Source organism: Apteryx mantelli, chromosome 24 (genome assembly GCF_036417845.1).
Source record: "Apteryx mantelli isolate bAptMan1 chromosome 24, bAptMan1.hap1, whole genome shotgun sequence".
NCBI lineage: Eukaryota > Metazoa > Chordata > Aves > Apterygiformes > Apterygidae > Apteryx > Apteryx mantelli.
This window is the reverse complement of record NC_090001.1, coordinates 1-16882: the sequence shown is the minus strand read 5'-3', so window position 1 is coordinate 16882 and position 16882 is coordinate 1. Positions and strand designations below refer to the sequence as shown.

The following is a 16882-nucleotide window of genomic DNA, read 5'->3' as shown; positions in this document are numbered from 1 at the left end:
GACATTTGTCTTGATACTGAACAAAATGTTTGTCATTTTGAAATACATCCTGATGAAACCCCTGAAACTGTACTTGTATATCTTGGAAAAGGATGTGTGTGTATGAGAACCCTCTGTGATCTTATATTCGTAGAGAACATTACTGTAGACACAAGTAATCATTCAAATATTTGTGTTTGTAATTTTTCTAAAGTTATGGGCTGTGACTTTAATTATTCAGCTCCTGTTGTGTCTTATCAATTAATACAATCTAATTATACCTTAAGTCAAGATTTATCGCCTACCCCTATCGGGATGAACCTTACATTGGTACAGAAACTACTACAACATGATGACCTGTGTCAACTGTTAAAACGCATCCGAAACAACGGATAAAAAACTCTAATCACCGTTCATCATGATACAGAAGAGATACACCACATCTTGGAAAGAGTGAAGAAGGATGGAGAATATCACTGGTGGGAGACTCTTCTGGGATGGTCACCAACCGCAACAGGGATCTATAATCACATGTTGCACCCAGTAGTAGTTGTGTTAAGTTTGACCATGTTGTGCCTATTGCTTACAACCATATTGTATAGAAGATTACGGAGAGCGATAGTACGCCTCGAAAGGCTTCGAGAACTCTGCTTAACGTATTAGCAGGGATGCTTAATAAAAACAAAGGGAGGCCTGTTAGAGAATATTGAACTGAAGCTGTCTAGAATTAATTGCTTAGCATAACTTGCTTAGCATTAGTAGCTAAATTTGCTGAAGCCTTAGGCCTCAGGCTGTGAACTTGCTGTGAACTTTTACTTAGATAAGTAAAAGGGGGCCCCAGAGCCGGTTCAAGCTGGAGGGATAAAGAAGTCACACTGACAGCAGGAGTAGCCAACCTTGAAGATAAGCAGTGGCCTGCCTAGAGACAACGAAGGGGCCCAGTGAAGAAGGGGAAGAACCGAGACCTAACTATTACTGTTGGTCCAAACTATCGCTTAAGGGGTGGGGAATTTAGATTGTAAGGGTATAATTGCCCAGGGATTTCTGTGTTCGGGGTCCCTCTTCGGAGGCACCAGCTCGAGCTGTAATTACCGCACGCGTATCATTAAATTTTATTTCTCTTCAATCTGACTTGGAACTTCTGCCTCAGCGGGAACCTAGGGTCGGACCCTGTTATGGAAGCCAGCGAGCCTGATTTTCCATAACACTCACCGAGCCCTCCAGGCTTCCAAGCCTTCACGGCAAGTTATCGCGAACCTCTTTCCTCCTCGCTTAAACGCTCGCAAAGCTCGTAGCTCCGTTTTAGTCCCCGATTGCCAACCAGCAAGCGTCCCTCCAAATTTGCGCATCTTCTCGGCCACAGTAGCGCAGTCCTTTTCGCACGTCGTTCATCGCGGAGACCAGCTTGGCCAGACGAGCGTCCTTGCCAGCAGCTTGCTTGCGCACGACCGGCCCCTTTTATTCCCTCTGCCTCCCTTTTCCCGTGCTGTTTCCTCCATGATCCAGCCCGATCCCTCCCTTTCTCCAGCTTCATCCCCTTTGAAATCAACAGCCCAACGCTAATTTTTTTCTTCGCCGGTCGTAGTTTTGCTGCCTGCGTACTCGAGTTTAATATTTCTGCTACCGTTACCTAGGTAACCCCTGGTTCATACGGTGCTTCGGGTGTTGTCGCCTCGCTCCTGCCGGTGGTGCAAGTCCGCTCCCCGAAGGATCCCCAATACGCGTTACGTGTGACGCTTGCCCTTCTCTCCGATAACTCTCCCTTAACCACCGCCGAAATCCAGCCACCCCTCGCCGTGCTGCCTGCAACGTGGCAGGCTCTCACCCCGCTGCCTGCCGCGGCCAATGACTTCTCCTACCCGCTAATTCCCTCGCGTCCTATTCACCGAGCTCAACCCCGAGCCGGAGGCTGGTTTTCTGCCCGCAAACCCCGACCCCACGGTGCCGGCGGAGCTGCCGACACGGATGGGAAGACCCAGGGCCGCCACATCCTTCACCGTGGGGCAGAAGGACCCAGCCCGGACCGAGACGACGGAGCTGCCCAAGTGCTCTGCTGCGCTGAGCTTCGGTCCCCCGACGCGCCGCAGCTTCCCCGGGGTCCCACGTTGAGGAGACCGATTTTCCCCTAGAAAGAGCAGAATTGTAGAATTCCCTTCGGAAACGGGACGCTTTATTATTAAATGTTAATAATAAATGTTAATGGAGCTGTTCAGGGCGATTCTGCCCCCCACAGGCCCCAACAAAACGAAATGCCGATTCCCAACGACTGCAAAAGAATAAAGCGATAGCGAGGTTTTCCCGTCCTCTGTGCTTTATTTCCCTGAGAATGCCCAAAAAAGGGAGAAAAGGGATTTCCGCGTGTTGATTATTCCTCTAAAACATGTTTTCCTTCAGCAATACCACAAGCTTCTGCCCATCGCTTTGCTGTGTAAAGACACCGCTGGAGGCGGAAGCGTAAAATAAGGGGGGAAGAGGGGAAAATATATAATTTCGTCGACGGACGACAGCAAAAGCGCGGCAGAAGCGCACGTAGTTTATCCGCAATAATCCCCGATCGTGAAATACCCCTTCGGCAAAGAAAAAGAAGGTGGAAAACGCCCGATTTTCCGAGCAGAAACACGACGCGGGTTTTTCCCCCCCCGTCACGCGACGGCGCTGCTCACTGAGGCGCCGCTCGCTCCCCCCTCTCAGGCGGCGCGCTGGGCACCGCCAGCCAATGGGCGCGTGGCGGGGGCGGGACCGCCGCGGCTCCGCCAATGGGGCGGCGGCGGCGGAGCGCGGGAAGCGCGGGCGGGAAGGCGCCGCTCCGCCCCTCCATTCCCCACCGCCGAGCGGCGCCGCCGCCATCTTGCCTCCCCCCCTCTCCCCGCCGCGGCGCTGAAAACCGACGGTTTTTCCTCAAAAAGTGAGAAAATTCCCTTCTTTTCCCCCATTTCCCCTCCCCCTGGTGGAGGATCCGCAACGGTGGCGGCTCCGGGGGACCCGGCTGGGACCGGGGCGGGGGGGGGGGGGTCGGGCCGAGCCCTGCGGCCCCGGAGCCGGCGATTTTGGGGGAGCGATTCGGTGAGGAGAAAAGCGAGAAAAACAGCGGATTCGGCCCCAAAACGAGGCGGCGGCGACGGCGAAATAAAGGGAAATCGGTAAATCTGGGGCTGGGCTCTTCCCTCCCTCCCCCCCCTGCGTACAGGGGGCCCAGGCGTCCGGGGGGCCCAGGCGTCCTGCGTCCTTTCCCCTCCCCCCCCCAACTCCATGTTCGACGGGCCCAGGCGTCCTGGCCCCCCCCCCCCCCGCAGCCGAACCCCTCCCCCCGTGTTCAAGGGGCCCAGGCGTCCGAGGGGTCCGGGTGCTCCCAGCCCGCGTGCGGGCACCCGGGGCACCCACCCGTGCACCGAGCGGCCCCGGCCTCAGCGGGCGGCCATTTTGTGCCCCCCCCCCCAACACCCACCCGTGCGCCGAGCGGCTCCGGCCTCGGAGGACGCCTGGGCGCCCATAGGGTGAGCGGGGGGGGGGCGCCCGGACGCCTGGGCCCCTCGCGCGGGAGGGGCGGGGTCAGCTGGGGAGGCCCCGCCCCCTCCAGAGCACTGCCCCCGTTGCTCTGCCCCATGCTTGGTCTACATTTCCCAGCGCCTGGACTACATTTCCCAGCGTGCACCGGGGCTCGCACATGCGCAGAGGCGGCGGCAGCGGGGGGGGCGAGGGCGCATGCGCGGGGGGGGGGGGGGGAACCCACACGTGCACCGAGCGGCCCCGGCCTCAGCACCAGGTTAGCTTATCGCGTCCACTCGTGCACTGAGCTGCTCCGCGCTCAGCTGCAGCTCGCTTCGTTGGTGCCACACGTGCACCGAGCAGCTCTGTGCTCATCCAGGGCTCAGTTCAGCGTGACCACTCGTGCGATGAGCTGCTCTGTGCTCAGCTGGAGCCCGGTTTATAGGCGCCACTCGTGCACCGAGCGGCCCCGTCCTCAGCCAGGGCTCAGTTTCTCCTGTCCACACATGCGCTGAGCTTCTCTGCCCTTAGCTGCAGCTCGGTTTATTGGTGTCACACGTGCACCGAGCTGCTCCGTCCTCAGCCAGAGCTGAGCTTATTGGCGTCACACGTGCAGCGAGTAGCCCCATCCTCAGCCACGTGTTAGTTTATTGGGGCCACTCGTGTCCCGAGCTGCTCTGGCCTCAGCGGGCGGCCATTTTGTGCCCCCCCCCCCAACACCCACTCGTGCACTGAGCGGCCCTGTCCTCAGCCAGAGCTGTTTATCGCTGTCACGTGTGCACTGAGCTGCTCAGGACTCAGCCTCACGTTAGTTTACTGCTGTCACTCGTGCACCGAGCTGCTCCGTCCTCAGCCGCAGCTCAGTTTATTGGGGCCACTCGTGTCCCGAGCGGCTCTGGCCTCGGAGGACGCCTGGGCGCCCGTAGGGTGAGCGAGGAGAGGCGGCCACGAGGGGGCGCCCGGACGCGTGGGCCCCTCGCGCGGGAGGGGCGGGGTCAGCTGCGGAGGCCCCGCCCCTCCGGAGCACCGCCCCCTTTGTGCTGCCCCACACCCAGACTACGTTTCCCAGCGTGCACCGGGGCACTGCGCATGCGCATTGGCAACAGCAGGGGGGCAAGGGCGCATGCGCGGGGCGGCACCGCCGGGCTCAGCCCCGCCCGGGGGGGGGGGGGGGGGAGAACCCGGGACCCACATGTGCACCGAGCTGCCCCGTCCTCAGCCAGAGCCCAGGGTTTCGCTGTCACACGTGCAATGAGCGGCCCGGGCCTCAGCACCACGCGAGTTTATTGCGTCCACCCGTGCACCGAGCGGCCCCGGCCTCAGCCACGGCTCAGTTTAGCGCGGCCGCTCGTGCACCGAGCTGCTCCGCGCTCAGCTGCAGCTCACGTTATTGCTGTCACTTGTGCGCCGAGCGGCTCCGGCCTCAGCCGCAGCCCAGTTTATCGGTGCCACACATGCACCGAGTGGCCCCGTCCTCAGCCAGAGCCCAGTTTATTGCTGTCACACGTGCAATGAGCTGCCCCGTGCTCAGCCGCAGCTCGGTTTATCAGTGCCACATGTGCAATGAGCTGCCCCGTCCTCAGCTTCAGCCCGGTTTATGGTGTCACTCGTGCACCGAGCAGCTCCATCCTCAGCCAGAGGCCAGTTTATGGGTGTCACTTGTGCACCGAGCGGCCCCGTGCTCAGCCGCAGCCCGGTTTATCGCTGCCACATGTGCACCGAGCTGCCCTGTGCTCAGCTGCAGCTCGGTTTATCAGTATCACATGTGCAATGAGCTGCTCCGTCCTCAGCCGCAGCCCGGTTTATGGTGTCACTCGTGCACCGAGCTGCCCCGTGCTCAGCTGCAGCTCGGTTTATTGCTGTCACATGTGCAATGAGCAGCTCCGTCCTCAGCTTCAGCCCGATTTATCGGTGTCACACGTGTCCCGAGTGGCCCCGTCCTCAGCCACAGCCCGGTTTATTGGTATCACATGTGCAATGAGCTGCTCCATCCTCAGCCGCAGCTCGGTTTATCGGTGCCACACGTGCACCGAGTGGCCCCATCCTCAGCCAGAGCCCTTTATTGCTGTCACACGTGCACCGAGCTGCCCCGTGCTCAGCCGCAGCTCGGTTTATCAGTGCCACATGTGCAATGAGCTGCCCCGTCCTCAGCTTCAGCCTGGTTTATGGTGTCACTCGTGCACCGAGCAGCTCCATCCTCAGCCACAGCCCCGTTTATCAGTGTCACACGTGCACCAAGCTGCCCCGTCCTCAGCCGCAGCCCGGTTTATCGGTGTCACACATGCACCGAGCGGCCCCGTGCTCAGCCGCAGCCCGGTTTATCGCTGCCACATGTGCACCGAGCTGCCCCGTGCTCAGCTGCAGCTCGGTTTATCAGTGTCACATGTGCAATGAGCTGCTCCGTCCTCAGCCGCAGCCCAGTTTATGGTGTCACTCGTGCACCGAGCTGCCCCGTGCTCAGCTGCAGCTCGGTTTATTGCTGTCACACGTGCAATGAGCAGCTCCATCCTCAGCTTCAGCCCGGTTTATGGGTGTCACATGTGCACCGAGCGGCCCCGTCCTCAGCCGCAGCCCGGTTTATCGGTGTCACACGTGCGCCGAGCGGCCCCGTGCTCAGCCGCAGCCCGGCTTATGGGTGTCACTCGCGCGCCGAGCGGCCCCGCGCTCAGCCGCAGCCCCCCGCGGCCCCGTCCCCGCCCCGCAGGAGGCGGCGGCAGGCGCGGGGGGCCACGGCGCCGTAGGCCTCGTAGCGGTGGTTGAGGGCGGCGCGCCCGTGCAGCCCCAGGCCGCTGGCCAAGGCGCCGTGCGGCGCGGCGAGGCCGAAGAGCACCCGGCGCGCCCGGGCGTGCAGCAGCGCCATGGCGCACAGGGCGCACGGCTCCCGCGTCACGTACACGTCCAGCCCCCGGCACAAATACGGCGTGACCTCATCGGTGACCTCATCGGTGACATCATCAGTGAGGTCATCACGCTGGGCGCGGGCAACGGCGGACAGGCAGGCCAGCACCGCGTGACCCAATGGGTGGCCACCTCGGCGCCTGCCTGCCGCCGCTGCCACCACCCTGCCCGTGCGCGGGTCAACGGCGGCAGCACCCGTGGCGGCTCCGGCTCGGCAGGCAGCTGCCACCGCTGCCTGCATGTGGCGGCAGGCAGCTGCCGCCTCCTCCGGCGACAGCGTTGTAGGCAGGGGGACGGCGCGGGGCAGGGCCGGCCAGTGGCGCCGGGTTGTCACGGCTTGGGGACCCGGTGGTGGGGGTCGTGCTGGCACCCGCACCCGGAACGGGGCGCCCAGGCCCCGGGTGTCCACCTCCAAGGAGGTCAGGAGGAGGCGGAGGGCTGCCAGGGCGGTGGGGGCGGCGGTGACGGCGGCAGCCACCGTGGTGGTGGCAGCGGTCGTGGTGGCTCCAACCGTCGTGGTGGATCCAACCATCATGGTGGATCCAACCGTCGTGGTGGCTCCAACCGTCGTGGTGGAGCTAACGGTTGTGGTGGATCCAACCACCATGGTGGAACCAACCATCATGGTGGAGCCAACGGTTGGGGTGGATCCAACGGTCGTGGTGGCTCCAACCGTCATGGTGGAACCAACCATCATGGTGGAGCCAACAGTCGTGGTGGAACCAACCATCATGGTGGAACCAACCGTCGTGGTGGAACCAACCGTCGTGGTGGAACCAACCGTCGTGGTGGAGCTAATGGTTGTGGTGGATCCAACCACCATGGTGGAACCAACCATCATGGTGGAGCCAATGGTTGGGGTGGATCCAACAGTCGTGGTTGATCCACCAGTCGTGGTGGCTCCAATGGTCGTGGTGGAACCAACCATCGTGGTGGACCCAACAGTTGGGGTGGATCCAAAGGTCGTGGTGGAGCCAATGGTTGTGGTGGATCCAACCATCATGGTGGAGCCAACAGTCGTGGTGGATCCAACCATCATGGTGGAGCCAATGGTTGGGGTGGATCCAACAGTCGTGGTTGACCCAACCGTCGTGGTGGATCCAACCACCATGGTGGAACAAACCGTCGTGGTGGAACCAATGGTTGGGGCAGATCCAACAGTCCTGGTGGATCCAACAGTCATGGTGGAACCAACCATCCTGGTGGATCCAACCATCATGGTGGACCCAACGGTTGGGGTGGATCCAACAGTCATGGTGGAACCAAGGGTTGTGGTGGCTCCAGCAGTTGTGGTGGACCCAACCGTCATGGTGGACCCAACCGTCGTGGTGGACCCAACAGTCCTGGTGGCCTCAGAAGTTCTGGTGGTTGGGGTGGCCTCAAGGGTCGCGGTGGCCCCAAGGGTCGTGGTGTCTCCAACAGTCCTGCCGGCCCCAAGGGCCACGGTGCTTCCAATAGTCCTGGTGGCCCCAAGGGCCACGATGTCCCCAACACCTCCATCATCCCACAGCCTTCCAATGTCCATGGCATCCTCAGTGTCCTCAACACCTCCGTCATCCCTGGTGGCCCCAAGAGCCCTGGTGGCCCCAAGACTCCTGGTGGCCCCATGGCTCCTGGCGTCCCCAGCACCTCCATCATCCCACAACCCTCCAATGTCTATGGTGTCTTCCACATCTCCATCATCCCTGGTGGCTCTGGTGTCCCCAAGAGCCTTGGTGGCCCCAAGACCCCTGGTGGCCCCAAGAGCCCTGGTGGCCCCATGGCTCCTGGTGGCCCCAGCACCTCCATCATCCCACAACCCTCCAATGTCCATGGCATCTTCCACATCTCCATCATCCCTGGTGGCTCTGGTGTCCCCAAGACCCCTGGTGGCCCCAAGAGCCCTGGTGGCCCCATGGCTCCCAGCGTCCCCAGCACCTCCATCATCCCACAACCCTCCAATGTCTATGGCATCTTCCACATCTCCATCATCCCTGGTGGCCCTGGTGGACCCAAGAGCCCTGGTGGCCCTAAGAGCCTTGGTGCCCCCAGGAACCCTGGTGTCCCCAGGAGCCTTGGTGTCCCCAGGAGCCTTGGTGTCCCCAGGAGCCCTGGTGTCCCCAGGAGCCCTGGTGCCCCCAGGAGCCCTGGTGTCCCCAAGAGCCCTGGTGTCCCCAAGACCCCCGGCGTCCCCAAGACCCCCGGCGTCCCCAACCCCGTCGGCGCCCCCGATACCTCCGCCATCACCGGCGACGCCGTCCCCGAGGTCCCCGAGGTCCCCGTCGTCCCCGAGGTCCCCGCGCTGGCCGAGGGGACGGAGGCAGCCATCTTCGAGGCCCAGGAGGACGGCGAGGCCCCGTGGTCCAGCCCGGACCCTCTTGAGGTGACCGAGGCCGGGCAGGGGCAGGGCGCGAGCCAACTCGCGCAGCAGCCGTCCCGTCTCGCCCGGGGCCACCACCGGCGCCGCCAACGCCGCCAGCAGCTCCAGGTCCCGGCCTTCGGTCTCCCAGGGCACCCGCCAGGGCAGCTCCTCGTCCTCCTCCTCGTCGTCCTCGTCCTCGTCGTCATCCTCCCCCTTCAGCTCCAGCTTCTTCAGCTCCTGCTCCTTCAGCTCCAGATCTTTCACCTCCAGCTTCTTCTTCACCTCCAGCTTCTTCATCTCCAGATCTTTCACCTCCAGCTTCTCCTTCAGCTCCAGCTTCTCCTTCACCTCCAGCTCCTTCATCTCCAGATTTTTCACCTCCAGCTTCTCCTTCACCTCCAGCTTCTCCTTCATCTCCAGATTTTTCACCTCCAGCTTCTCCTTCATCTCCAGATCTTTCACCTCCAGCTTCTGCTTCAGCTCCAGCTTCTCCTTCACCTGCAGCTTCTCCTTCATCTCCAGATCTTTCACCTCCAGCTTCTCCTTCCCCTCCAGCTTCTTCATCTCCAGCTTCTCCTTCAGCTCCAGCTTCTCCTTCAGCTCCAGCTTCTCCTTCAGCTCCAGATCTTTCACCTCCAGCTTCTCCTTCAGCTCCAGCTTCTTTGCCTCCAGCTTCTCCTTCCCCTCCAGCTTCTCCTTCATCTCCAGATCTTTCACCTCCAGCTTCTCCTTCCCCTCCAGCTTCTTCATCACCAGCTTCTTCTTCAGCTCCAGCTTCTCCTTCAGCTCCAGCTTCTCCTTCAGCTCCAGCTCCTTCATCTCCAGATCTTTCACCTCCAGCTTCTCCTTCATCTCCAGTTTCTTCAGCTCCAGCTTCTCCTTCACCTCCAGCTTCTCCTTTGCCTCCAGCTCCTTCATCTCCAGCTTCTCCTTCACCTCCAGGTTCCTCACCTCCGACTTCTCCTTGATCTCCTTCTTCTCCTTCTCTGCCTCCCCTTTGGGCTCTTCCTCCTCCTCGGCCTCCTCTTCCTCACCGGGGGCACCCCAGGGTGCTGCCCCCATCTCCTCCTCCTTCACCTCCTTCTTCTCCTCCTTCATCTTCTCCTTCATCTTCTCCCTCGCCTCCTTCTTCTCCTCTTCCTCCTCCTCGCCGAGGGCACCCCGGGGTGCTGCCGCCGCCGGGATCGGGGTCTCCATAGGGTGGCCCTGGGGGAGACGGGGGGGGGTTAAAGGGGGACGAAGGGGGTGGGGGGGGGACACCCATGGGTGACCCCCACTAGCGACCGCCCCACGGAGGCACCCGTGGGTGTCCTACTCCACTAGTGACCCCATGGGGACACCCGTGGGTGACCCCCATCAGTGACCGCCCCACGGAGGCACCCGTGGGTGTCCTTCTCCACTAGTGACCCCACGGGGACACCCGTGGGTGACCCCCATCAGTGACCGCCCCATGGAGGCACCCGTGGGTGTCCTTCTCCACTAGTGACCCCATGGGGACACCCGTGGGTGACCCCCACTAGCGACCGCCCCACGGAGGCACCCGTGGGTGTCCTTCTCCACTAGTGACCCCACGGGGACACCCGTGGGTGACCCCCATCAGTGACCGCCCCATGGAGGCACCCGTGGGTGTCCTTCTCCACTAGTGACCCCATGGGGACACCCGTGGGTGACCCCCATCAGTGACCGCCCCACGGAGGCACCCGTGGGTGTCCTTCTCCACTAGTGACCCCATGGGGACACCCGTGGGTGACCCCCACTAGTGACCGCCCCATGGAGGCACCCGTGGGTGTCCTTCTCCATTGGTGACCCCACGGGGACACCCGTGGGTGACCCCCACTAGTGACCGCCCCACGGAGGCACCCGTGGGTGTCCTTCTCCACTAGTGACCCCACGGGGACACCCGTGGGTGACCCCCAGACCCCCATGGACACCCGTGGGTGCCCCCCACACCCCATGGACACCCCTGGGTGCCCCCAGACCCCCAAGAACACCCGTGGGTGCCCCCTAGACCCCCCATAGACACCCGTGGGTGCCCCCTAGACCCCCATGGACACCCGTGGGAGCCCCCAGATCCCCATGAACACCCCTGGGTGCCCCCAGACCCCCATGGACACCCGTGGGTGCCCCCAGACCCCCATGAACACCCCTGGGTGCCCCCTAGACCCCCCATGAACACCCGTGGGTGCCCCCTAGACCCCTTACAAACACCCGTGGGGGCCCCCCACACCCCATGGACACCCCCGGGTGCCCCCCAGACCCCTTACAAACACCCGTGGGTGCCCCCTAGACCCCCAAGAACACCCGTGGGTGCCCCCTAGACCCCCCATGAACACCCATGGGCGCCCCCAGACCCCTTACGAACACCCGTGGGTGCCCTCCAGACCCCCATGGACACCCGTGGGTGCCCCCCACACCCCCATGAACACCCGTGGGCGCCCCCCACACCCCATGGACACCCCCGGGTGCCCCCCAGACCCCTTACAAACACCCCTGGGTGCCCCCAGACCCCCATGGACACCCCTGGGTGCCCCCCAGACCCCTTACAAACACCCCTAGGTGCCCCCCGCCCCCCCCCCCGGGACACCCGCGGTCGCGCCCCGACCCCACGTGGCGGCTGCCCCCGCGCAGCCTCACCTGCCGCTCGCGGCCCCGCGCCCCGCCCCCGCGCGCCCATTGGCCGCCCGCGCCGCGCGCCCCGCCCTCCCCCGCGCCCCCATTGGTCCGCGCCGCCGCCGCTCCCGCCGCGCAGCGGAAGTCCGCCGGGGAGATGAGAGAGAGGAGGCGGAGGCGCGGGAAGAGCGGCCGGAAGGCGGCCCGGTCCGGCGCGGCGCGCGCGGCAGCCGAGCATAGAGGCGGCGGGTAGAGAGTCGGCGAGGCCGGACCATAGAGAAGAGCGGCCGGAAGAGCCCGGAAGAGCATCAAGAGCGGCGGGGCAGAGCAGCGAGAGGGCGGGCAGAGCGGCTCCGTGCGGACGCCATATTCCGGCGCCATGGTCCTCCCGGCCCGGCACTGGGGGATACTGGGAGCACTGGGGGGTAACTGGGAGCACTGGGAGAGCTCGGGAGAAGCACTGGGGGATACTGGGAGCACTGCGGGAGCACTGCGGGGTATCTGGGTGTACTGGGGGGGGCACTGGGAGGTAACTGGGAGCACTGGGGGGGAACTGGGAGGACACTGGGGTGTAACTGGGAGCACTGGGGGGTAACTGGGAGCACTGGGAGGGTACTGGGCGGTAACTGGGAGCACTGGGATGGCACTGGGGGGTAACTGGGAGCACTGGGGGGGCACTGGGAGTGCACTGGGGGGTAACTGGGAGCACTGGGAGGTGACGGGGGTAACTGGGAGCACTGTGGGTAACTGGGGGGCACTGGGAGGTGACTGGGAGGTAACTGGGAGTACTGGGGGGTCACTGGGAGGTAACTGGGAGCACTGGGAGGGCACTGGGGGGTAACTGGGAGCACTGGGGGGGGCACTGGGAGGTGATGGGGGTAACTGGGAGCACTGGGAGGGCACTGGGGGGTAACTGGGAGCACTGGGGGGCACTGGGAGAGCACTGGGGGGTAACTGGGAGCACTGGGATGGCACTGGGAGGTCACTGGGAGCACTGGGAGATGACTGGGGGGCAACTGGGAGCACTGGGGAGGCACTGGAAGGGCACTGGGGGGTAACTGGGAGCACTGGGATGGCACTGGGGGGTAACTGGGGGGCACTGGGAGGTGACTGGGGGGAAACTGGGAGCACTGGGAGGGTAGTGGGGGGTAACTGGGATGGCACTGGGGGGTAACTGGGAGCACTGGGACAGCCGGGTCCCCCCCGGGGTCTCTTTATTGGTGCTGCAGGACCAACCCCTCCCCCCCCCCAGCCCCATTGTCCTTGAGGTCCCCATTGTCCTGGGGACACATTGTCCTTGAGGTCCCCATTGTTCCTTGAGGTCCCCATTGTCTTGGGGACACATTGTCCTTGAGGTCCCCATTGTTCCTTGAGGTCCCCATTGTCTTGGGGACACATTGTCCTTGAGGTCCCCATTGTTCCTTGAGGTCCCCATTGTCTTGGGGACACATTGTCCTTGAGGTCCCCATTGTCCTTGGGGACACCTTGTTCCTGGCGGGGGCCCATTGTTCTCGGGGGTCCCATTGTTCTCTGGCGGCTCCATTGTCCTCTGGGGTCCCCGTTGTCCTCGGCGGCTCCCCGTTGTCCTTGAGGGTCCCCATTGTTCCTTGAAGGACCTCATTGTCCTTGGAGGTTCCCATTGTTCCTTGGGGACCCCATTGTTCCTTGAAGGACCTCATTGTCCTTGTAGGACCTCATTGTCCTTGGAGGTTCCCATTGTTCCTTGGGGACCCCATTGTTCCTTGAAGGACCTCATTGTCCTTGAGGGACCCCATTGTTCCTTGAAGGACACCATTGTTCCTTGAAGGACCCCATTGTCCTTGTAGGACCTCATTGTCCTTGGAGGTTCCCATTGTTCCTTGAAGGACCCCATTGTCCTTGGAGGTTCCCATTGTTCCTTGGGGACCCCATTGTCCTTGAAGGACCCCATTGTTCCTTGAAGGACCTCATTGTCCTTGAGGGACCCCATTGTTCCTTGAAGGACACCATTGTTCCTTGAAGGACCCCATTGTTCCTTGAAGGACCTCATTGTCCTTGGAGGTTCCCATTGTTCCTTGGGGACCCCATTGTTCCTTGAAGGACCCCATTGTCCTTGGAGGTTCCCATTGTTCCTTGGGGATCCCATTGTTCTTGGGGTCCTCGTTGCTCCTTGAAGGACCTCAATGTCCTTGAAGGACCTTATTGTCCTTTAGGGTCCCCACTGTCCTTGAGGGGGGGGTCCCCGTTGTTCCTTGAGGGACCCCATTGTCCCTTGAAGGCCCCCATTGTTCTGGGGATCCTCATTGTCCTTGGGGGTCCCTGTTTTTCCTTGAGGGACCTCATGGTCCTTGGAGGACCCCATTGTCCCTTGGAGGACCCCATTGTCCTTGGGGGTCTCCATTGTTCCTTGAGGGACCTCATGGTCTTTGTAGGACCCCATTGTTCCTTGAGGGTCCCCATTGTTCCTTGAAGGACCCCATTGTCCTTGGGGAATCCCCATTGTTCCTGAGGGTCTCCATTGTTCCTTGAAGGTCCTCATTGTTCTGGGGGTCCCCATTGTCCTTGGGGGTCCCCATTGTTCCTTGGGGGAACCTCATGGTCCTTGGAGGACCCCATTGTTCCTTGAGCGTCCCCATTGTCCTTGAGAGACCTCGTTGCTCCTTGGGGGTCCCCGTTGTTCCTTGAGGGACCTCATGGTCCTTGGAGGACCCCGTTGTTCCTTGAGGGTCCCCATTGTCCTTGGGGGTCCCCATTGCCCTTGAGAGACCCCATTGTTCCTTGAGGGAGCTTGTGGTCCTTGTAGGACCCCATGCTTCCTTGGGGGACCTCATGGTCCTTGAAGGACCCCGTTGTTCCTTGAGGGTCCTCACCATTCCTTGAAGGCCCCCATTGTTCCTTGAGGGTCGCCATTGTTCCTTGAAGGTCCTCATTGTCCTTGGGGCGCCCCCATTGTTCTGGGGGTCCCCATTGTCCTTGAGAGACCCCATTGTTCCTTGAGGGACTTCGTGGTCCTTGTAGGACCCCATTGTCCTTGGGGGTCCCCATTGTTCCTTGAAGGTCCTCATTGTTCTGGGGGTCCCCAAGGTCCTAGGGGGTCACCATTGTTCATTGAAGGACCTTATTGTCCTTGTAGGACCTCATTGTCCTTGGGGATCCCATTGCCCTTGGGGGCCTCCATTGTTCTTTGAGGGACCTCATGGTCCTTGTAGGACTCCATTGTTGCTTGAGGATCCTCATCATTCCTTGAAGGTCCTCATTGTTCTGGGGGTCCCCATTGCTCCTTGAGGGTCCCCATTGTTCCTTGAGGGACCTCATGGTCCTTGTAGGACCTCATTGCTCCTTGGGGGTCCCCATTGTCCTTGGGGGTCCCCCATTGTTCTGGGGGTCCCCATTGTTCCTTGGGGGTCTCCATTGTTCCTTGAGGACCTTATGGTCCTTGTAGGACCCCATTGTTCCTTGAAGGTCCTCATTGTTCTGGGGGTCCCCCATTGTTCTGGGCATCCCCATTGCTCCTTGAGGGTCCCCATTGTCCTTGGGGGGGGTCCCCGTTGCTCCTTGAGGGACCTCGTTGCTCCTTTGGGGGGGTCCCCATGGTTCTGGAGGTCCCCGTTGTCCTTGGGGGTCTCCACTGTTCCTTGAAGGACCCCATTGTTCCTTGAGGGACCCCATTGTCCTTGGGGGGGTCCCCCATTGTCCTTGTGGGTCCCCCATTGTTCTGGAGGTCCCCGTTGTCCTTGGGGGTCTCCATTGTTCCTTGAGGGACCTCGTGGTCCTTGAAGGCCCCCATTGTTCCTTGGGGGGGGGGGTCCCCCACACTTCCGGAGGTCCCCGAGGTCCTTGGAGTGGGGTGGGGTGGGGGGGGGGGTCACACGTAGACGTTGCGGCCGTACTTGCCCCCGGTGGCCGAGGCGCCCCGCGGGCGGGGGGGGGTCCCCGGCGAGGGAGCTGCGGGGGGGGAGGGGGGGGGGGTCCCCAATTTGGGGGGGGGTCCCCAATTTGGGGGGGTTCCCCCTCTTTTTGGGGGGATTCCCCCTCTTTTTGGGGGGGTTTCCCCCTTTTTCGGGGGGGTTCCCATGGGGATTCCCCCCTTTTGGGGTGTCCCCCCCCCCCTCATTTTGGGGTCCCCCCCCCTCTCGGAGGGGTGTGGGGGGGGGGGTCTCACCTTGGGGGGGGGTCCCCGGGCCGAGGCCACCAGCGTCGCCCCCCCCGCCAGGGCCACCAAGGCCCCCCCGGCCGCCACCATCAGCCCCGGGCCCGGCTCGTACCTGGGGGGGGGGGGACACAACGGCACCCTGACCCCCACCCTGACCCCCACCCTGAGGGGTTTCCCCCCCCCCCAAAAATGCCCCCCCCCGAGACCCCCCCCCAATGGCACCCAGACGTCCCCCCCCCCCCCGGTGACACCCAGGACCCCTGCAGGGACCCCTGGACCCCCCCCCCCCAGGGGCACCCAGACCCCCCCCCCAATGGCACCCAAGGACCCCCCCCCCAAACCCCCCCATGGCACCCAGACCCCCCCCCCAGTGACACCCAGACCCCCCCCCAATGGCACCCAAGGACCCCCCCCCCAAACCCCCCCCATGGCACCCCTGGACCCCCCCCCGCCCCCCCCCCCAAGGGCACCAAGACCCCCCCCAGGGCCCCCCCCACGGCACCCAGACCCCCCCCCAGAGCCCCCCTGCCCCCCCAGTGACACCCAGACCCCCCCCAAACCCCCATGCGCCCCCCCCCATGGCACCCAGACCCCCACCCCAATGGCACCCAAGGACCCCCCCCCCAAACCCCCCCATGGCACCCAGACCCCCCCCCAGGGCACCCAACCCCCCCCAATGGCACCCAAGGACCCCCCCAAACCCCCCATGGCACCCCTGGACCCCCCCCTGCCCCCCCCCAGGGGCACCCAGACCCCCCCCAGGGCCCCCCCCATAGCACCCAGAGCCCCCCTGCCCCCCAGTGACACCCAGACCCCCCCCAAACCCCCATGCGCCCCCCCCATGGCACCCAGACCCCCCCCCCAATGGCACCCAAGGACCCCCCCCCAAACCCCCCCCATGGCACCCAGACCCCCCCCAAACCCCCATGCCCCCCCCCCAGTGACACCCCTGGACCCCCCCCCGCCCCCCCCAGGGGCACCCATAGCCCCCCCCCCTTGTCCCCCCCCCCCGCTCACTTGACAACCCAGCGTTTCGGGGGGTGACACCAGCCCCCCCCCCCAGGGCACCCATAGCCCCCCCCCCACGCGTGTCCCCCCCACCCGTGTCACCCCCCCCTCCCCGTGTCACCCCCCCCCCGCTCACTTGACACCCAGCGTTTCGGGGGGTGACACCCAGCCCCCCCCCCCCCAGGGCACCCATAGCCCCCCCCCACGCGTGTCCCCCCCACGCGTGTCCCCCCCCCCCCCCCCGCTCACTTGACCCCCGCGTGTCGGGGCTGGAAGAAGTCGCGCGCGAGGCTGGCGGCGAACCAGGAGGCGGCGGCCAGGGAGCCCACGCCTGGGGGGGGGGGGGGGGAAACACGGGTGGGGGGGGGGGACACGGGTGGGGGGGGGCTGCACCCCCCTGCACCCCTGCAACCCCCCCCCCGAACCCA

The 16882-nt window shown here is 63.4% G+C and overlaps 1 protein-coding gene across 1 annotated transcript; it reads right to left on the bottom strand.

Annotated features, from left to right (window-relative positions):
- Positions 1 to 5715: 5715 nt before the first annotated feature.
- ADAT3 (adenosine deaminase tRNA specific 3) lies at positions 5716 to 11695 on the bottom strand. The gene is made up of 2 exons (XM_067310342.1): positions 11339 to 11695; positions 5716 to 9910 (listed from the first exon to the last, which is right to left on the bottom strand). The coding sequence occupies exons 1-2, from the start codon at positions 11693 to 11695 to the stop codon at positions 6131 to 6133; spliced, it is 4137 nt and encodes a 1378-aa protein (XP_067166443.1). The 3' UTR covers positions 5716 to 6130.
- Between the last annotated feature and the right edge of the window lie 5187 nt (positions 11696 to 16882).

Bases quoted from the DNA above. Each gene is read 5' to 3' on its own strand.
- ADAT3 (XM_067310342.1), bottom strand. From the start codon at position 11,695: ATGGCGCCGGAATATGGCGTCCGCACGGAGCCGCTCTGCCCGCCCTCT. The intron at 9,911-11,338 runs GTGAGGCTGCGC...CGTCTCCCCCAG, and splicing joins CGCGGGGCCGCGAGCGGCAG to GGCCACCCTATGGAGACCCC.